Source organism: Aulonocara sp. 'chitande type north' Nkhata Bay, linkage group LG4 (assembly GCF_057382095.1).
Source record: "Aulonocara sp. 'chitande type north' Nkhata Bay isolate Kocher_YH1m ecotype deep benthic linkage group LG4, A_spYH_male_GT1.1, whole genome shotgun sequence".
NCBI classification, from domain to species: domain Eukaryota; kingdom Metazoa; phylum Chordata; class Actinopteri; order Cichliformes; family Cichlidae; genus Aulonocara; species Aulonocara sp. 'chitande type north' Nkhata Bay.
In genome coordinates, this window is record NC_141347.1 from 10,808,698 (window position 1) to 10,831,006 (window position 22,309).

A 22,309-nucleotide genomic window follows, 5' to 3' on the forward strand; every position below is an offset into this window, starting at 1 on the left:
CTCATTTTAGAGATGTTGCGCAAATGGAAGAACGCAGTCTTACATATTTGTTTAATATGTGCGTTGAAGGACATGTCCTGGTCAAAAATGACTCCAAGGTTCCTCACAGCGTTACTGGAGGCCAAGGTAATGCCATCCAGAGTAAGAATCTGGTTAGATACCATATTTCTAAGATGGTGGAAGAGGTGAGTGAGTGGAGATGAAACTTGGTTTTATTTGAATAAACTGAGTTCAACTACATATGGATTTAACAAGGCCTTGAATGTTCTGTGGACCTCTCCTTGATTCTGTCAGAACACAGCGTAGCTGAAAGGTGACGTTTTTTCAGATTTATTAAGCAAAGCATTCATCTCCGTGTGTGCCTTTTAACTCAGTGTGACTGCAGTCACATAAAAGACTTATTCTCCTCTTCATCAGAGGTAAAGAGTGGGAAGTGGGACAGATGAGCACAATTTTGATCATTTTCTGTAAGATCTCTATGCTTATCAGTCTAGCCACAGATTTTAATGGCAGTGAGGTGAGAAATCCCATCAGGTGTGAAAATGTGTTAATTGGCAGGTGAGACAAACACAGAAGAGAAGAGCGGTCAGGAAGGATAAAGGGTAAAGATTTACAAATGGAAGGAAGGGTGTTGATGAGTGGAAGCAATGTCACAGTACCCAGGATGGTGAAAGGTGGGGAAAAAATATTTAGTACTATTATGCTGTTCTAGTTACAAACAGGATATTTCTGAATAAATAAAAAGAAAAAACACAGAAAATCCTAAATAGCATAGAAAAGAGATGAATGGTAATAAATAGAACACGAAGGCAAAAAGGTCAATGTGGATGGGATGTAGTGGAGTGAGAAATGTGGACGGTCGTGGAAAACGGCTGTGCAACAGAGAGAGAAAAAGACAAAAATGAAGCTGATCAAAGGGTGGATTTACAGAGAATGAACACACATTTGTGCGCAAACTGTCAGACTGAATCTTTGCAGGATAAGTTTATTTATCCTAAGATTAACTGGCTTACAAGCTCCATTAGGCAAACTTCCAAGATGTCCTTAAAATGAACCAAACTAAAGTGTGCGTTTATACAGAGAATTCTTACTGTTATTCCAGATACAGCAGTGGTCTTTTGATAAATGCTGACAGCATTTATGTGCAAACTAATGTATCAATAAAAAGGCATATGGATTATCACAATATGTGTTTTCCTTAAGTAAAACATGATCATTTTGATTACAAATAAGTGATTGACTTGCTGCAGTGTTTTAGGTGCTTTTTGCATTGATATGGTTGCAAGAATTATTCCTAAATATGTCTGTGAAGGTTCTCAGTCATCCAGGTCATCGTAGTCAAAGGAGCTTGCAAAGAAAAGCGTCTGGACTTCTTTAAGTTGCTTGAAGACGTTTCACCTCTCATCCGAGAAGCTTCTTCAGTTCTAAGATCAAATGGTGGAGAGTCCCAGATATAAGCCTAGTGGGAGTGACCCCCCACAGAGGGACAAAAGGACCCCCTGATGATCCTCTAATCGCCTGAGCCAAGGTGGGAAACTGGGCATGGGTCCCAATCAGCCAGAGTTTCGGGTGTGTTCATTGTGAAACCTGGCCCCACCTTATCATGCGAATTCCTGAGGTCAGATGGCCCAGGATGTGAGTGGGCGTTAAGGCGTTTGGGAAGGGATCTCAAAACTGGATTATAGATGGCAGAGAGTTGGTGTCGTAAACCACCGCCTCTGTTCAAAGATGGTCGCTCACAGTGGACATAGATGGCTTCTTTCACTCCTCTTTCAAACCATCTGTCCTCTCTGTCCAAAATGTGAACACTGGCATCCTCGAAAGAGTGTCCTTTATCCTTAAGATGCAGATGGACTGCTGAGTCTTGTCCTGTGGAGGTGGCTCTTCTGTGTTGTGCCATGCGCTTGTGAAGTGGCTGTTTGGTCTCTCCAATGTAGAGGTCTGGGCATTCCTCGCTGCACTGTACAGCATACACCACATTGTTAAGTTTGTGTTTTGGCGTTTTGTCTTTCGGGTGAACCAGTTTCTCTCTGAGCGTGCTGCTGGGTCTGAAATACATGAGTGTATTGAGTCACCCAACAAGCTTGAAAGTCAACTTTTGGTATGACCACCATTCTTCAACATAGCCTGAACTGTCTGAGGCAACTTTCTTGTCATTTCTTTAAGTAATCTTCAGGAATAATTCTCCAGGCTTCTTGAAGGACATTCAAAGCTCTTCTTTGGATGTTGCTGCCTTTTTCTTATGTCCTCTGTCAAGATGATCCCACACTGCTTCAATTATGTTGAGTATCTACTGACTCATGGATTGGTTCTGGGGAGGCCAATCCATGACTGATAGTGTTCCATTGTGTGTTTTTCTATCCAGGTATGTTTTGGGGTTCATTGTCCAGCACAAAAATAATTCCATTGTCAATCAGACAATAAAGTATATTCCATAGTGGATTCAACCTAAAGTAGTTTTCTGTGTAATTTCATCAATTTTGATGACATCTCCAACACCACTGAGTGAAACGGAGCCCCAAACCATGACAGAACCTCCACCGTTTTTTTAATGATGGCTGTAGTCACTCATGTTGTTCTTCACTCCTCATCTTCCCTGTTCACTGACAGTTTAAACATAAAATTTCAAATGCATCTCTCAGGTTTTATGTCAGGTTTTGCTGGTTTTTCCCTGTTTCTTAAGGACATGACTTCCAGACTGTTCATGTGCTATATTCCTGCCCCCCCCCCCCCCCCCCCCCCCCCCCCACACACACACACACACACACACACACACTTGTGCAGGACACGCTGCACACCAACCTGAAATATGCCAATTTTTCAGCTAATAAGATAACCTTTATTAGTCCCACATGTGGGAAATTTAATACCTCTTTGCTAAGTTGTCTGTTGTGTGTAGCCGTAACACTGGTCCTTGGGTTCCTTGAGATGACCATTTATGCTTGAATGAGTCATAGGGTGGTGTTAAGTGACTCAACAAACAAACAAACAAACAAAAAACAAGTACAACAACATTCCTCTGAAATATAAAGAAATCAAGTGTGACTCAAAACTTTGCTTAGTAATTAAGATGAGCCATGGCCATTGTTTGAAAAAATTACAGCGCATTTGGAAATTTGCTCATGCATAGCAACAGAAGCTAACAGTAAATTGGCAGTGCTTACCGGGTGGGAGGTTAGTGGGGGATAATTACATTGTCTCCATGTGGAGATGCAAAGATAGTTTGAAGAAATAATTGACCAGTTATTCAGTACTCCCTGAAAGTGGCTGCGATATCACCCAACTACAGTATGCTTGAGAAAGAAGGCAAGTTTGCTCCCATGGAAAGATGAATGTGACCTGGACGCATATGAATTTTAAAATCTTTACAGATTATAAAAGATCTTACCTAAATTACCCTAAATGTCCGCTCATATTGTTGGGTTATCTTAACAGGCAGATTAACAATTCCAAGAAATTGGACTAATAGGAACTGGTTTTCTAAAAGAACCGGTTCTCAAATTCCATCCCTAATTATAGGCCTGTTGTGGACTGTATTAGATTTCATAAACTTATAGGTGTAACAAATTTTGACTTTTTTTATTACTGAAAAGATGGATCTCACCCATGCTCAGTGCTTTTGGAAATAATCTAAAGAAACTATAGAAAAAAATAACCCCTTCTTTATTAGTTCTTCCCACCTTTAGTGTAAGTTATAAAAAGGTTCACCTTAATGTTACTGAGGCTGAAACCTGCCTTGTACCTCTTCTTATGTTTTGGTCTCCACACAGTGGACTGGGTCTTTGTGCTAAAACCTTCAAAAAATGATTGATGATTTTAATTAAATGTTGGGAGCCACACTGGGAGCCGACTGAGTGCTAGACTGCCCTCTGTTGGGCTTGGAGGACTGGCACTGACCCAAATACACTGGATGCCTATTACCTTCAATGGCTCAGCCAGACAAGGTCTCATTTACATGGTCGTTACAAGTAATTAAGTCCACATTCTAAAGTGTAATTAGTTCCTGCAGTAGCAGTATTATTGTACGATGCTCTAATACTCTATATCTCTACTACATTCAGTAGAGATTCATTCTACATTCAAATCAAAGAATATGCACAATAACTGAATATAATTAAAAAATGGCAACGCACGTTTACACCAGACTGCCACTATCTCAGGGAGTTACTGCTGTGATTTTCTTTGGTGCTTGTTACACATACCAAGGCCTCTGTCAGCACAGGTTAGGGCAGACTAGCTGGTGTAAGTAATGTGCTCTGACCCAGTTCAACATCCCGAGTAATTTACCCTGAGTTAGGGCAGATTTAAAGGTCTCTGTGGATAATCCAACTCAAGAGAAATTAAATTATCCACAAAATAATATGTCCTGCTGTGTGGGTATTAGTGAGTTACTTAGCACTAAATAACACGTACAATTTTCTGCTAAGTCCTATCCTGAGCCAGCCCTATTTCTTTATGAGACAGACTTTCTTGTCATTTTTAAGTGGTCTTTCTGAAAAATTTCGAAAATTTTATTTGGACATTGGCTGCTTTTCCCACTCATCTTCAGTCCAGTCCAGTTTCTTAAGCCATCATTCAAGCATAAAAAAGCTCCTAACTCAGTGGATGAATCAGTGTTGTGTCTGCACAGAACAGACTTAGGCCCATTGTTACAAGCAGCAGTGGCAGTCCTAGCCTGTTTGGCACCCTGGGCGAACACTCCCTCCCTCTAATTTTGCACTCCAGTCGAACACCCATCCCCCAACCCGAGGATCACCACAACATAACCTAATACACCTACACCTTAATTCACAGATTCACTTTGTCTAAGGTGTATTTCTGGGATTTTGCACAACCCAGGATTCAAATCATGAATACATAATGGGCTTGGATTTACAACATTAGGATTGAAATGTGCTCTTTTTGGAAGCAGCCGGGCACCCTCCCCTTTCGACAGGTCGTGTGTGAAACTTTAAATCATCAAACTGTAAATTTTAAATTTTAAATTGTTATTGATCCGTTTACCCCTAGTCCTAAAGTGTATATTTATTTACTTACTCTTCTTATATTTATTGTTTGTTTACTTGCACTGCTGTAACTGGAGCCTCGTAGTCTCGTCTCTCTGTATACTGTACTGTATGTAGCGGAGATGACAATAAAGTTTATTTTGACTTCAGCACAGCAGCGAGCAGGCGCACTGAGGGCTCTCGCGCTCACTTTTCGCGCATAGAATTTAGAAAAAACAACGGTGCAAATTATAAGTCTGTATCATAATGTCTGGTGTTTTCGTGTTTGTTGGTTTGTTTTTATTTTGTTTTATTTTGCGAGTTGGTTATTAGATGCAGCTCCAGCCAGCCAGAGAATCCCCCGCCGCCCCGCCCTCTCCTCCCTGTGCCGCAAGCAGCAGGCGCACCTCGCAAACGGAGGGCGCCCTTACTCCCAGCAAATGGGCGATAGAAAACCGATCGGTGCCTATGCCATTCCCAGTATGCGCTGGCTGATGTTGGGGCAGCATGAATAAGAGCAATTTTTTTTTTTTGCCGCCCCGGACAACCGCCTGTGTCACCCGTATCAAAAACCGCAAGCAGCCTTTCACAGAAACACATAATTTGTTCTGATTTCTTATTTTGAATTTATAAAAATGCAAACAGTACCACAGTTTAAAATAAAGAAATAGTACTTTTGCACCAACAAGGTGATTCACAAAGAGTTACCATATTAGCTGAAAACAGCATGGAGTGCAGCATGTCCTTAAAATATTGAAAAAGTGAGGAAACTGTACAAATGGAAGACAAAAGAAGAACCCAACAAACATGCCCTATGCACACACAGCCCTACAATCCAATCCCCATTTATGAATGAAATGAAACAGCATTTATAAAAAATAAATGCTGTTTCATCCAAATGTGAGAAAACAAACACTTTCATAAAAGAAGACATACAAACTTGTACATTTGTACATTTTCTTCTCTCTTTTATTATATTCCTACCAAATAAATCAACTTTATCACTTAGTTGTGAATATAAATACTTTCTGAATCCATTAAATTACTTACGCGTATTGTTTTGTCTGCTGTGGTTGCTAACAGCTCACAATTAGAAAAAAAAAATCACTGTGTATTGTGGCTGCGAGACAAACTGTACACAGCGGTACCACATTATAACAGCCCACAGTCTTTCTTCTGGCAATGAACTGCTGCACAGAAAACCTCATCATCTGCGATTGTTTGGTGCTCCAGTTGTGGAGTATTCTTGTCTTTGCACTGAGTGCAGGCTGTGGTTTTTGTCTGTGCATGTAATCTGCTCAGGTTATTTGTGTGCTTTGTATTGTGGATGCTGGTTGGTTTCTGTATGTGCTGTTTATTTTCTTTCTTTCTTTTTTCTTTCTTTCTTTCTTTCTCGTGGTGTGCTGGGGATTTAAGCTGTTCGGGTTTTTTTCTGCACTCAGGGTCAGGTGTTACACATTTCAGGCTCAATGCCTCCTATCTCACTTGAGGCTCAACAGCTAACCTCACACGCACACACATGCACAAGCATTCATGCATGTGCAAACATACATGAATACAGTACAAAAATAATAGCACACACCCCCTCTTAAAAAATTACTCTCCGTCGTGCTCATGTGTCTTTTTCTCACCTATTACTTCAGGGTTTTTTTGTTTTGTTTTTGAAGAACAGCATCTGTTGCCTGCCATCACTGCTCTGTCTCAACTCCAACTTTTACCTCGCTTCGTTTTTATTGCTTTCTGTGTTGTTTGTCTCTCTTCCTCTGATGCTCTCTTTCTCTCTCTCTAATGACCTGTCTGCCTCTTCCTATCACATCTCTGTGTGGTCCGAGCTGATGGTTTCCTCAGTTTTTTTTGTACTCTTCACACACATACAAACACACACTTGCATCCGCTTGTCAAGAACAGAGGGCGGAGGGGGTTACCTCTATGCAGCTTACCAATCTGCACACTATCGACAGTGGTGCAACACACAAACACACACACACGCGCACAACAGATGATTCATCATGAGAACTACCAAACACCAGAAGTAGGAGATTCTTATGCACTTTCGCAGCATCTAAAGACAGAGCAAATCTAATACACAATCTCAACTTTGATAACTTCCATCTTTCTAACGCATCATTTTCCCCCACTCTGCTTTTTCAGAGCACGGGAGATGCAAACCCACTTGCATGATTATCTCTTGAATTTCTTAACTACCCACCCCCTTCCATATCTGCCAAGCTTTACTTCCATACTTAGAAATGAATAAATAATTAGAACTCTTACCGTGAGGGTAGGGATGGCTGTGACGAGCGAGTAGATGAGCACCGGAGGGATCTTGCTAGTATCATCCGGACCAGGGTAGGGCTTAGAGAAGGTCTTGTCGTAACAGAAGAAGCCCTGGATGTGCACGGGGAAGGTGTCCGTGTACTCAAAGTAGTAAGCCAGCAGCACCGTCCCAGCCATGATCACCAGCTGGAAATAGAACATTATCCCTCCGTTAGGAAGCGAGAGGACGAGAGGTGAAGCAGAGGAGGTAGAGGTGGAGGAGCCGGAGTGGGAGCGGGAGAGAAAGAGGGGAGAGACGAGTCCCTGTACCCCTCAGCAGCGGGGAGATGCATAGGAAATGCCGGATCCAGAGAGAGGCAGAGTGAGAGGTTCAGTGTTTGGAACCAGGAGACATGGCGAGAGAGAGAGAGAAAGATGAGAAGACAAGAAATAAAAGAGCCAAATCTGCAGGAGACTTCTCTCATCAAGAGATGGAAACAAAGATTCAAAGAAGGGGAAAAAAAACAAAACAGGATAAAAGAGGATTCCCAACACCGCAAGCAGAAAAAAGACAAAGAATTGCATAGAGAGTGAGCAAGAGAAGGAGAGAGTGAGAAAGCAATGGAGAGAGAAAGAGTGATAGAGAGAGAGAGGGAGAGAGGAAGTGAAATGTGAGGGAGAGGAAGGGGGAGGCAGCCTTCATGCTGCTGGCACTCATGAAATCTACTACAGTTGAGCTGTGGGTGTATTTGTAGATGCTGCGTGCACATGTGTGTGTCAGTGTGGAATACGTGAGTGTGTGTGGCCTCATCACGTGCACAGAGACTGAAGTTTCTGCAGACACTCTGACTATCAGCTGCTATCCCCGCTAAAAAGTTTAGTTGATATCATGCAAAATTTAATCAATTTCATTTCATTTTCTGATGTAACTTGATGGCTTTTTAAGTTTTCAAAAAACTCTTTTTCCCTCTGCGTGTCCATTTTAGAATTCATTTGTGCACTGCTTTCTACTTTGTTTTCTCTGATCACTTTGATTTCAAAGTGATCAGAGAATGCTTCCATGTGCCATTTCAAGCTGACACATGCAAGCAGTGCGCCAACTTGAAATGAAATTCCAACCTAGTGAGCAGCGTCACGAACCCTGATTGGTACTCACAGCTTGTTTTTGCAGTTTTCAGAAGGAAACAAGGAGGAGATTTCTCTAACACAAGTCCCAAATGAGAGTGCACTCCTCAGATCTGCAGATTCACAAATGCAGCAGATCAAAGGCAGCAAAATTGATTACGATTTGTAGTAATTAAAGCCTCACCAATTTACCAATATTGTGGACCAGTATTGTTGACTGATATTAGCTGCTGGCCAATGTACAAAATAAAGATCGTAGAAACACCCTTGACACGTGTTATGGATTTTGATGTTACGTTATTTGACCACCAGAGGGCAATCTGCATTTTCCTTGTTGGCATCATCAAAAACACAACAACAAGCTGGCTTAGATGTGAAGTCAATAAATAACGGCAAGTTATTGTTAATGTCTGGCTCTCTTCCACAGTGTCTTTGTCCTGTCTTCCTCCACTCAACTCCGTTGCGGCAGGTGGCTTCGCCCTCTCTTAGCCTGGTTCTGCCAAAGCTTTCTTCTTGTTAAAAGGGAGTTTTTCCTTCCCACTGTTGCCAAAGTGCTTGCTCATCAGGGGTTATCTAACTGTTGGAGTTTTCTCTGTTTGCTGTTTATTGCTGTCGGGTCCTTACCTTACAATGTAAAGTGCCTTGAGGCAACTGTTGTTATGATTTGGTGCTATAGAAATAAAACTGAATTGAACCAAATTGTTTATTTCACCTTTGCTGAAGAAAATTCCTATTACCTGGAAAATCATCAACTGAGATTCTAACACGGATCACAGACAATGGGAAATGGTGGGAAAGCTTATTAACTCCATTTGATGGCAGCTGGGACTGTATGTTTTCAACTTGGCTAAGACAGGAGGACCATGGGCTGTATTCACCCTTGTTGTGTTGGCTATTAAACCTTGATTATACTCTAATTTAGTCAGACATGGACAGCTAGAAATACTGCAGATGAGTAGGTGTTCCATCTATAGGCACATGTGTAGTTGGTGTATTTTTGTGTGGTCACAAAAAGCTTGGCAAGTCTGATGACAACATTTCATTCGAACCCATGATGTCTGTACTGAGAGGTGTGCAGTCTGCTTTACTGAAACGAAAGCTATGCACACTTGATGTTTCGGTCTTCTGTCACATCATCAATAAGCACAGGTTACTCAGTGCCACTGGAAGTCATGCTTGCCCATACATCACAATGTTTCACACAGGTTTTTACAGATGATGTTGTGAGCGTTGAATCATGACCCATTCCAAACCTTCTCCATATATTTTTTTCCCTATAATTCTGTTGCATTCATAGTCATTGATCCAATGAATGCTGTTTCGGAACTTTTCTTGCTTTTTACATTTTCTTTCTTTCTTTCTTTCTTTCTTTCTTTCTTTCTTTCTTTCTTTCTTTCTTTCTTTCTTTCTTTCTTTCTTTCTTTCTTTGATGGACTTGTAATGATACATTACCTCCTGAAAATGGTTCTTGTGAAGGGCGTCAAAAGCATCAGGCAATCATCTACCACTGGTCTCTTCCACAGATATCCAGGCCTTTTTATGCCTGTAGAGCTGACCAGCTCACTATATTTTCAGAATGAACTAGAACCGAATGAACTCTCATGTTTCCACTTTCTCTGTGATGGATTTGTTTTATTTTTGAAGTATGGGCAGAATTGCCCATTTCACACACATTGAGAGTTCCACTGAAACAGTTTCCGAAATCCAAATGCTACACTTGGAAATCAACTGCAGACCTTTTACCTCCAAGTACGGGAAACAGCTTTTGCTAGAATTGTCCGATTACATTTGAGCCTCTGAAAAAAGACCGTCCCTTAAAATGGATGTAATTCCTAGAAGAAAAGTCAACACTTAAGGCCTATATCTATCTTAGAACTGTAACCTGGGTAAGTATATAAAATAAGTTGTATTAGTGCCTGAAAATATATGAATGTTATGGTAAGATGAAGCACAGATCCTTATTCACCATTCATCATTGGCAAATTTTACCTCACATACATGTACACATGTTTACACATGTCAATGTATATCAACATCTACACTTATACGTCTGGCATGCACTTTACATATGTCCTGAATTTATATATAGAAGGGTGCATGTATTTATATTATATGCAAATATACATAGGGGCACAAATATAAAGGATTTTTATTTGTATAAACACCCTTCATTTGTGCCTCCCTCGTTTTGTTTTTTGACTAGCTGCAGTTGTCATAACTGAAACACCAGAATTATAAAATACAAAAAAGTGTTTGTACAGATTTGTGTTGAACTTACGCTTCACTTTGTGGTTTATAAATTATTGTAGTAGCGGTTTATGTTTGTATTTTATGTGTTTGTGTATCTTGCACACACGCTTGATGGGAGCTGTTTGTTGGGTTTGCTTTGGGTGAGAGGAGGTGTTCTAAATGTGTGACTCATAAAGCCTTCCCTTGTTTTCCTGTTTGATGGTGTAGCGCTCCTCCCCTGCATTTTCCCAACGTATTGTGACTGACTGTGACTCACACTTCTAGGAAGAAACACTTTTAAGTCACAACGCCACGTTAAAATCATGATCATACTTATGCATAGTTGAGCACAGAGCACAGCATACCATGTCTCCTTTATTTCCACTTCTATGCGCTGGAAAAATATTAGAGAATGTGCGTCTGCTGAAGATTTTGCCTCAAGCTCCCATATGTCGGAGTTCATAGTTGTTGACCGGCAAATCTGCATCTCCAGCCAATAGATGAAGAGCTTATTTTTAGAGTCATCTTTAAATATGAGCTCTTTCTAAATCAAACCAGGAACCAAAAAAACACTACAAATGAGTATTACAGCCACATGAATCGAGAACAGAGAATATTTTATTTACTTTACAGAATAAATAGAACATTATTATATTAATATTCATTAAAATGGAACATCAATAATTTAGTAGCGCATTGGGCTCACAGTTAATAACACCTAACAGATTATTGTTCGTAAAATGATCAATATAACGTTGACCATGACTTTCAGCTTTATTGTCCATAAACCTATACTTTATTCTTAGCATTCCAACTTCAACATTTTAACTCAGGGTTCTCAAGTTTTCAAACTTAATTTATAGCACTTTTTAACTTTAAAGATACAGTGTGTAGAATTTCACCACTAGATGTTAATAGATTGTAGATTGCAGTCAACTAAATTCTGTTTTTTACACATTCTAATTCAAGTGCATTATGTTATCTATGGCAGCTGTTATAGGACAAATATTTTTTACTCAGCAATAGAGATCAGAAACATTGAATTAAATTAAGAATGTACCACATAATGTAACTCCTGTTGTTTCTGTTGTTAGCCACTGTTAGCTGCTGCCAGCTAGCATTAGCTGCTATTAGCCGATGTCAGTCAAGTTTTCTTTTAAGTGGATCTAACATTGCTGGACTCAGGCACGTAGCGAATAAACTCTCATCAATTTAAAAATATAATCAAACTGTTTATCAGATTGAAAGTGTAATTTTTAGGACACTCGAGCCAAACATTAGCTGGCATAATGTTAGCTTATAACCAGCTATTGTTGTGGTTTAGTTTGTGGTTTTGTTGTCAGGTGCCTAGAAGAGAGGACCATCAAATTTGTCCAATTTGCTGAGAATAGGTAATTGCAACAATTTCAGGAATAAATAAGCATGTTTATGCAGTTTTTTTGTGTTTAAGAGCATTGATTCCAGTTTAGGAGATTATGTTTAGCGTGAGGAGGAAGAGGATGATTTTTAATCCAGATGGCTGTTAAGTTGTGTCTTTCCTTCATATTTTAACTTCTTTGGTGAGAAGGGGATCCCTTCTCATATGTATGATCACAAGTATGAGCAATCTTGAGTCTGAAGGTGCAGATATGAATAAAAATTTGTCTCCACAGCACACGTACGCTGCTGCATTCTCTTATGTATGTGGCCGGTCTATAGCCATAAATGTAAAATGTGATTAGATGGAATGGTGCTTTCCATCTTGGCCACTGTATTCAAGATGGTGGGGCCACATGGCAGCTTCAAAAAAACAGTGTCTGCTCCTAAGTATTTGTATGCAAGATGCAATTGCACACTAATCATGTATTTTTATGAGTTCAATATTCTTTTTTAAAGTTAAAAAAACAAAAATAAAAAAACCCCACTGACTGTTCCTTTAATTTAACTTGTGGTTTTTTTATTCTCAGAATGCAAAATAACTAATAAGTGAATAGATGTGTGGCGATACCACTCCTTCAGAAAAAACAACATGGAATCAAGTACACCATAAAACTTGTTTTTGAAGCTATTAAAGGGGGGGAAATAGTCTTGAGTCACTTTCATCGTACTTAACATAAGAACGTTTTTTTATATTTGCCAGTGCAGATTAAGCCGCTACTCTCATGATGGTTTGCTGTTAACTGCAATGTGACTTGTGGCAGTTTATTCACACCCTGGCAACTCTCTGTCCTACCCTCCTCTTGGCACTCCTTCACATTCTTCTCTCCACTCTGCTGTGTACCTGTCTTTCCTTTTTTCTTTATTGACCTCGTCCAAAAGAGAGCAGCTATTAACAGAAAAAAGGGACAGGCAGAGTTAGAAACCTGCCCTGCTCTGACCTATTTTTGTCTGGAGATGGAAGGGCAGATCAGCAGCACAAAAGATCCGTGGCTTGTCAAGATGAAAGGTCACATTAAGACAGTTCAAGTCTGGAGCTGTCAAAAAGCAATGTGTGGCTGCCTGTTACAGTCGCAAAAAGAGGGTGAAGACTGACGAGTGTCTTCTTCTATTCCCAAGCTTCTAAAGATGTCATCATCTCCCTCTGAGCCTCAGCATTTTCGAAATATGCTTTTTGGCTGTCATATTATGAAGGCGTTAGGAGACTACATCTCATTAAGACATAAAACTCACTTCATTATTTTAGGTATCAGGATATTTTTAACGAGCTTCATTTCCTGATTTAAAAAAAACATGCAGGAAATAAGTTTTGAATCATTGATTTCTGTGAGTATGAAAAGTGCTTGTCAGTGATAAGAAGAGGGCTTATCTGCCCTGCATGTCTGATCTGTTAAGAATAAAAAGGCAATGAACAATAATTTAATTCATATATCTAAAACCTCGGGTACCCTTACTTTTGTATCATCACATTAAAACAAGAATAATTCCACATTTACTCCGCTACAATTGCAGCAACATACACTTTAAATACAGTTGTGTGTGTTAAATTTACATAAAAATATTTCTGAAGCAAGTTTACATAATGTATGTCTTTATTCACTGCTCCAAATTAGAGCTGCCTATTTTTCATCTTTAAGTACGGAAATAACTCAAGCTCAACAGAGTTCTTTGTCATGAGGTAGATGTCTTTTTCAGATGATATCTTCCAGTAAAAACTGAGTTTCTGATGTTCAGCTGGCTTCTGGTATAAAGGAGAATATCACTGATGTCAGGTTGCAAAGCTGAAAGTTCACAATTCTAGCAACAGAAAATGTTCTTCTTAAGGTTGAAAGAATGTCACCAAATATAACAGGAGCTGATGAAGGAGTCGCTGTCTAAACCAAAACCAAATGCAAAATGCCTGCAAAACCAAAAGTGTCAGTGTAATGGTGCCACTGGTGGAAAAGTTTTGGGAAGAACAAAGTCACTACTTTGGGAAAGACTAATATCAAATGCAAAATTTAATGCAAATCTAAATTGTAGATACTGAGATACTTTAGTGGCATAAAAAGTCAAAACTTCACAACTGTCAGATTAATTCAATGACCAACATGAATGTCTTAATTCACATCAGTCACTAGTGGTCCAAAGTTTGCTTTAAAAGCATCCATCAATCCTTCCATCCATTCATTTTTTTTCCATTCAGGGGTGGGTCACAGGGGTTTAGCCTAAACTGGGACACCCAGACCTCCCTCTCCCCGGCCACCCTCACCAGCTTAACCAGAGGAACACCAGCACATCCTGTGTCTACCCTAGGGCCTCCTCCTGGTAAGACATGCCTGGAACACCTCACCCTTGAGACAAGCATCAACTGACTCCTTTGCAAAGGCAGTTTGCTTAAAAACATCTGGAATGGTTTTCCCAAAGACCCAACCTCAAGGTTGTGGACTATACTTAACAGCTGGTTCCGTGCTTTTAAGGTGAACTCTAACAATTCTGCCAAATATATACAGTACATATATATTTATATTTGATGGTTATGTGTAAAATTCAATAAAGAAGGACTGTGTTCACTTATCTCCCTGTTTTCCCAGGTTTTTGGCTGCTAGTCTATCCTTTATCCTTCCCTGTAAAACAGAATTGCTTTAGTCCAATCACCTTTCTGTCCACTTTGTCCAAGCCAATCAACCTGCTGCATATTGTGTATTTTAAATTGCACTGATCCTCTTTCATCCAGCATGCAAACCACCTCCTCATCTCTGCATCACCCAAGTACTCAGCCTGTATCCTATCTTCACCACCACTGCCATCTAGACTGCAGGGGGTCCTGATCTAATTCCTATCACTGCTGGGATTCTGTCTGCTGTGATGGCCCATCAGAGTCTGATTGCCAAATAGCATAACTGAATTCTGTATTGCAAAAATTCCTATTTATTTTATTGTAATGAGCTCTCCTTATTGATATATATTACTATTTATATATTCAGATTATTAAAAACCTCACAAACAAATGTGTAAAGCTTTATATATCTTTTTCCATTAGTTATAGTTGGCAGTCCAGAGCAAAATAGCAGATTGGGTAACACACTGGCTGCATGACTGATAAGGAAAAGACAACTTTAAGTATTACAGTCTCTCCCTTGGCAAGACTTAAAAGCCTTAAGACCTCACAGCACACAAATCAAGGCAGGAAAATATTTCTCATCTTGCACATCATCATTCACTAAAAGGGCACAGTATTCAGTATGTGCTCCCTCTGTGAGCATTGTCACATTCCCGATGGCACCACAGGATGAGCTCTTGCCCTTTTCTCAGATGAATATCCTGTTCTACCTGATATCAGTGTGTCTGACAATGGAAACGTCGCAGTGTGTTTCTCTTTAAACTGCTCCATGCTCCCTGCTGCTTTTAAAGGATAAAACATGGCTCAGATACCCAGACACTCCTTTTCCTGTCCCTGACAGAGATGAAACATTTTACCTGTCAAAAATGCACCCCACCCCACCTTGGTATCAGTTCTTCCACTTCTCCACCAACATACACAGCTTTTTGATGAATATTTCATATCAGCTGATGAACTGACAGACTGTGCCCACTTCTAGTGGCTGCGATGCCACGAGGCAAGAAGGGTTTACATCAGCAGTGACATCAAGACGTCTGAAAACACGGCACAAATAACTGGAAAGCATTTCAGGAACAAGTCCAGGGAACAGCAACAGCCAACGGCATGCGAAGGACCCACCACAGCGAGCTCAGATCCAAAAATATGACCACTTTCCCCTCCTTCATTTAACCGGTGTGAAATACACAGCAACATCCCACATATCCAGTTTTTTTTCTATAAACAGGAAGAGACAACACTGCTCAGAGTTGATGAACTCGATCTTAAATAGAAAGTTGTCTTTATATTTTTACAGTTGAGATTTGAGTTTGGACGTTCTCAGCTTTTTTTGAGCAGATTATGTATAGACATCATAGATATCACAACACTTTGCCACTTTTATTATTAATAAACATAAAGTGGTGAAATGTGCAGTAACACCTCAATTCTCTTATTTCCACAGCTTTTATTGTTTTCTGAGGCTGCCATGGACACGCCACAGCGCTCCTGTATTTATTAGCAGTTCATTTTAAAAAGCCACAGGGGTGCGCCTTTATACTCTACCTGCTAGGTAGAGCAGGCTGAGCAAATCCAACATAGCCGTCTAGCTCATTAAAAATAATAAAAAGGAATTCTAACATGGCACCTTATCTGCAAATCTACCCTCATGTTGTTAAGTGGAAAACGTCTTTTAGGTTCTCTTTTTCCAAAAGCAAAACTAAAGACTTTCTTAGGTTGGAGCTCAGACTAATGTAAACATCTACTACTGCAACCATATTTTTTATCTATCCAATGGATCAAATTCAGATGACATATGGAGTCATTATGAGCTGCGCCTTTAACAAGCAAATATTAACTCACAGGCCAGGGATGCTGTGAGACTTTTGCTAGCAGCTCAAAGCTTACCATCTTATCATGTATGGAAGCTTACACTGAAAAAAATGAATTAACTGCGTTTTCCCATTCATAGGTCAAAGAATTCAGGCTCTCAAAAACTTGACTTGCTGCTTAAACCATTGATTTATTTGAAATTTTTAGATAATAAGCGGAAATATTGACTGATTTTTTGTGTTTTATTTGTTTTATTTTTACCAGCAGCGAGCTACTATAGAAAACTGAGGCAAAATTAAAGAAACTATATTAAAATTAATTACTAGTTAGCTGTTTTAATGTCAGTGAACCAACTAATATTGATGTTAATTCTTTTGCACTGTCTTGCAATGTTTCACTATAGTTCATTCAGAAAATGTGATTAATATCATAATAATATTGTTGACCGTGCTATTTGTACTTCCACTTAAGCACTAAAAGTCGACATGAGCACATGTTTGCAGTCAATCCTTAATGAATTATAACATGGACTGTGTGACAGAAAATGTACAAGAACCCACAGTTGTATAAAGCAGTGGTTATCACTGTTGCCTAAGAACAAGGAGTTTCCTGGTTAAAACCATCTGGTCAGATAGAGGCTTTCTGTGTGCCGTTTCTGTGCTCTCCCTCTGTCTGCGTGGGTTCTCTCAGCATGATCTGGGTTTCACTCACGGTCCAAAGAAATGTATTTCAAATGGTAATTTAAGCTGGTCATAGGTGTAGATGGAAGGCGGATAAAGTGGTCACCTTCATAGAATAAAGTGCTGTATTAAAAGGTGTCAGAAAAAGGGTAAATTTGGCTTCAATTGTGGCCAATAAGACCAATAAATTGTATTTTATATTTTCAATAATGTCCATCTCTTCAAAACCCATTACGCCAGTTTCTCAAACTTTGAGAAAATAAGTGTTTTTATTTGCTTGTTTCTTTTTTCTACATTGATTTGGTTAGTTTGGTGGTTTTATATCAGGATTGTTCACTGATTTATGGATGGCTGTGCATGAAAATGTTACTAAAGGCACGTGAATACGTTTGATTTTTTGTTTTTTACATTTTTGAGTCATTCTTGTTCTGGAAATTCATCACACTGAGGCACTGATAGACATCTATCAGATAGATAGAAATACACATCTTACATTATATGTTTAGTAATACATCATATCATCATGATATTGTAATAATAAATATAAATAGGAATAATTTAGCACTAAAAAACTGTTTCAACCATACATTGTGGCCTGGGATTTTCCTGACTTGAAATCATCCTTAAACATACATTTAAATAATTAATTTTTCAAAGGTACACAAAGGTAGGCAAGCTATCTTGTAATTTCTTTAAGTAGTCTTTTGAAGTAGTTCTCAAATCTTCTCTGGGGAGTCCAGTTTGTTCCAGTGTATGTTGTTCCATTGATGCTTTGACTTTGAATGACTTGGCAGCATGTTAGAGATCATTGTCATGCTGAAACATGAAGCCTGATAGTATTGCATGGCGGATCAAAATGTGACAGTATTTTTCTGCATTGATAATTTCATCATTTTCACCTCGTTCTGAAACACCACTGGCTGAAATGTAGCCTCAAACCATGACACAGCCTCCACTGTGATTTCACAGATGGGTGTAGTTACTCATTGTTGTATCTCTTTCCTACTTCTTTGTTCAACAACGGTTTGAATAAAACATTTAAAATTTGGATTCATCACTCCATCAGACCTGCTGCCACTGATTTTTGAGTATAGTTCTTGTGTAAGTTGGTATACTTCAGCCTTTTCTTTCTGTTTTCCTACCTTAGTAATGACTTTTTGACTGTCACCCTTCAACATTTCTGAACCAGCTTCAGTGACACTTCACTGAAGTGTCACTGAAGCTACACACTTTTATTTCACACTTCTGACTTGCTCCATAAATACAGACATGATTGACAATGGTTTGAAACAAAAAAAAATCAAATTCAGTCTGACACTGCCACTACGTTTCTCCTGCACTCGTCCAGCTTACTTTAAATTTTTGCAAGAATATCGGGTTCCTTGGAAGCAAAATATAATGAAATGATGGGAGACTCAAGACTTCTGCACAGTACTGTACATTAATACTTGTATTGTTGGAAATACTTCAGAATTAATGCAGAAATATGACATAAATGGCAGGTTTACATTAGTGATAGTATGAATTTAAAGAGTACACTTTCAGCTCCTTGCATCCACATCAGTGAGTGCTTCGTTTCCGTAATCGCATCGCAGCAATGACGTTTTTGCTGGAAGCATGCTGCCCTCTTTCTGTTAAGGTTGTAAATCAATCAGATAGATTTAACAAAAAGTGTAAACCAGAGAATGCCTCGGATTTGATTACCAATAAAATGTTTAGTTGTTCAGACTGATAGGATTGATAAATGTTAAGATTTGCACTTCCACGTCTCCACAGTGTAAGTAAAAGCCACAGCGCTCTAACGAGGGTCACGATCAAAGCTTGTCTTTCCTGTGTTGTTCTCCTTCCCTCTCTTTCTCTGGAGGTCCACGTGTCTCCCTGAATGCTGTTAAAGCTGTGTTACCTAAAAGAGCAGTTTTGTGTTTTACAGATGGAGGATTTAGAGCAGAAGCTCAGGAGAGGCACAGGAGTCCACCATCAGACACATGCTATCCATTAAGAGGCCTGCATCAACACACGCTACACTGCACCTGGCCAGCATGTCAGGAGTCCTGGAGGAAGAGGCGGAAGCCCAGAAGAGTAGCGGGGGTAGCAGGGGATTGAAAAACAATGGAACAGGAAAGAGAGTTGAAAGAGGAGTTTGGACAATGATGGTGAAAGAACACAGACTGGGTGCTGGGGAACAGGTGCAAAGCTTGGGGGTGCAGCAAAATTACCTTGCTGCCTCCACCTCTGCTCTATTTTCTTTTTCACTGTTTGTCTTTTAAAAGTATCATTTCTACTCAGGTGTTTTTGGGTTTTTTTTGTGGAATCCATCTCATAGTCTCAAATCCCCAGTGCTGTCAGCATAAAAAGCAGCCACCTTGTTGAAAATATGAAACACGACAACAAAGTCTCACTGGGGTGTACATGTGTAAGCTCTATGTGCTTTTGTCAGACCTGCAGCAGCGCTTCGGCTTTGCTGCTCTGCCGCGAACGCCACAAAAACACGTCTACGGTGCTCAACGGTAACGCTCTTCGGTGTTGAAGCAGAGGAGCTTCACACCATGACAAACTGCACAGAACAGAAAATGTGATAAATTATTGAGCAACTGGTGTATCTGGTTTCCTCTGCTGCACATTCCAGAAAAAAAACCAAAACAAAACAAAAAAACCCCCACAAAGACTGTAAACTTGAATTCTTTTACTGGGATTTGGAGCTTGTTTCACCACCTAGGTTTGAAGCCAAACACCACCTACTAGCCAATACGTTGCCAGTGCAACCACCAACACCACCCACACGCCGCCCTCCCACTTCCATTTCTTTGGTTCTCCTCTCAGCCTTTGATTAAATAAAAGAAAGGCCATGACCCTAGCTCTACGCATCGGATGATTTCCATCATGTCATCCTAATATGTGTTATTTTATGTGAACTGGAAGCTAACAGGCAGCCGCTGCTAACTTCATGGCTCAGCGGTCTGTGCTGATTCTAATCTGTCATTCTAAATACAATAGAGGCTTTCTGCTGAGAGTGGCATTAAGGGAACTAGAAGGGGGAGAAAACAATAAAAACCCAGTTTATTTGGTGCAGTATACCCTGTTATATATCAACACTGTTAAAAAGCCTTGTGGCTAGAAGTGTTCACGAATGAAGGGCTCAGGTTTGTAAAAGTTTGCCTGCACGGAGACAAAAGGATGAAATTTACTTTTCTTCTTTTAGTTGGCAAACAAACTGTATGTTACTGCCCTAAAGTGTTGAAGAGGTTCGAAACAGACATTTACGATCTGACTCTGCAGTTCTTCTAAGCTAACCGCTCCACAACTTTACTTTTGTTTTAGTACATCACCAGTTTACACATTATAGTTTTAGAACAATAGTCTGGGCTCGCACCTGGTCCACTACACACTGTTAGAGTCGGAGTGAGAGGAATCCTATTCACACTAAATGCAGGACAGAACAGCTAACCATCCACAATTAACTCCATTTAGCTGGGCATACAGCATGGTGCATGATGATTTGTGAAGCATAAACAATTTGTTACATTAATATTTGTACCATCCATTCTCTTCCACTTATCCAATTCATGGGGGCTGGAGCCGTGCCCAGCTACCATAGGATGAGAGGCAGGGTACACCCTGGGCAGGTCACCAGTCTGCCGCAGGGCTAGCACATAGAGACAGACAACCATTTGCACTCAATTTAGATTCTTCAATTAACCTAGCCTAGCTAACTGCATGTCTTTGGACTATGGGAGGAAGCCAAAGAGAACCCACACTAACAGGGTGGTGGAATTGAATTTAGGACTTTCTTGTGGTAAGGCAACAGTGCTAACCACTGCGCCACCATGCTGCCCCAACAGCTCTATATTTCAACAATTACAACAGCTTTTTGGATAATGCTACTCATTTTGAAAAGTAACAGCTGGGCAAAGAAGGCAAGGCATCCCTGTTTGAAGACAGCAGGAAGATTAATTTCTTTACTTAAAAACTCTGATAAACTTGAATGCACTTCTTGCCAGAAGTAATATCAATAACGGGAAAAAAATCCATCAACACCCAGAACTGCTGGTGTATCCGCTGAAGTAAGGCTGATGGCTGAGGAGAAGTAGCAGGTCTAAATATTAATCAAGGTTCATTAATGTCTGTGTAACACAGACATTTCTACTGATACCACCTTCATCTGATCAGCAGCTTCATTATGTCTTAAAATATGTGCTTGTTTGCCTTCACACACATATGAACTTGAGTGACATCCCATTTTTAATCCATGGGGTCTATTATGATGTCGGTCTATCCTTTGCAGCTGTGACAGCTTCATCTCTCAGTGGAAGACTTTACACAAGGTTTAGGAGTCTGTTTATGGGAATTTCTGACCATTCTTCCAGAAGCATTAAGAGTTCCTTTCACCACAACTAAAGGGATCAGTTCCTGAAAAAACAATCATGTTTGTCTGCAAATACTTGCCAGCCAGTGGTGGTAAAATTTGAATAAGGTACATGTTCCTAAGTGTTGCAGCCAATGTGTGTTTAAATAAAAGCAAAATGTTTACTTTGAAAGCAGTGTCCATTTCTGCTGTCTGCTGCACTTTTCATGATTTCACAACAGCTCGGAGAGTAGCTGGTCAGTGTTTGCACACAAGTTCGTCACTACCGCAGCAATATGCTAGCAACCAAAGCAATCACAAACAGTTGGGGAATACAAGCTTTTCCCTACCCACAGCTGGATGCATGATTGGAGCCTTATTCACTTGAACTTACACTGTCACCGTGATTATCAGCCACCGAAATGGAGGACAAGTTGACCTCAAGAAGTCAGTGTCTGCATATCTGGAAAACCTAAAAAGGTTACCAGAGTTTTTAGGTCCTCCCCAGGGACTGGTGACAACACCAGCACACCAACATTATTATATTATATCATAGTGCTTCTTGGAGTGACTTTGATTTAAGGTTCACTGTAGGTAACAATAAGAACTTTGTCTCCTATTTCAAAATTCATGTCAAGAACTTAAAATTGAAACTCATCTGCAGCTTCATTTAGTGCCTATGTCAAAACGGTGTCTCAGTCTTGTGTAATTGTGTTGTATCTGTGAAAGCAACAGTTGAAGCGAGTCACTAAACCTCACCACTAACAACTAATGATTCAGCAGCTTCTGCCAAACTGTCTCTTATCGATTCTGTCTGAACATGGTCTGCCCAGCATTGCTCCATAAAATTTTCTGAGACTATATC

General features: G+C 39.9%; 1 protein-coding gene across 5 annotated transcripts in view; it reads right to left on the minus strand.

Moving 5' to 3' along the window:
* Positions 1–22,309, minus strand: part of plppr2a (phospholipid phosphatase related 2a) — an 82,395-nt gene that overhangs the window by 38,549 nt on the left and 21,537 nt on the right. For 4 of the 5 annotated variants that reach the window (XM_086288340.1, XM_086288342.1, XM_086288341.1 and 1 more), the window contains one exon: positions 7,260–7,448. The exons of the other annotated variant lie outside the window; for it this stretch is intronic. In XM_086288340.1, coding sequence (XP_086144466.1) covers positions 7,260–7,448 — 189 coding nt within the window. The remainder of the gene's footprint in view (positions 1–7,259; positions 7,449–22,309) is intronic. 5 annotated transcript variants of the gene reach the window in all.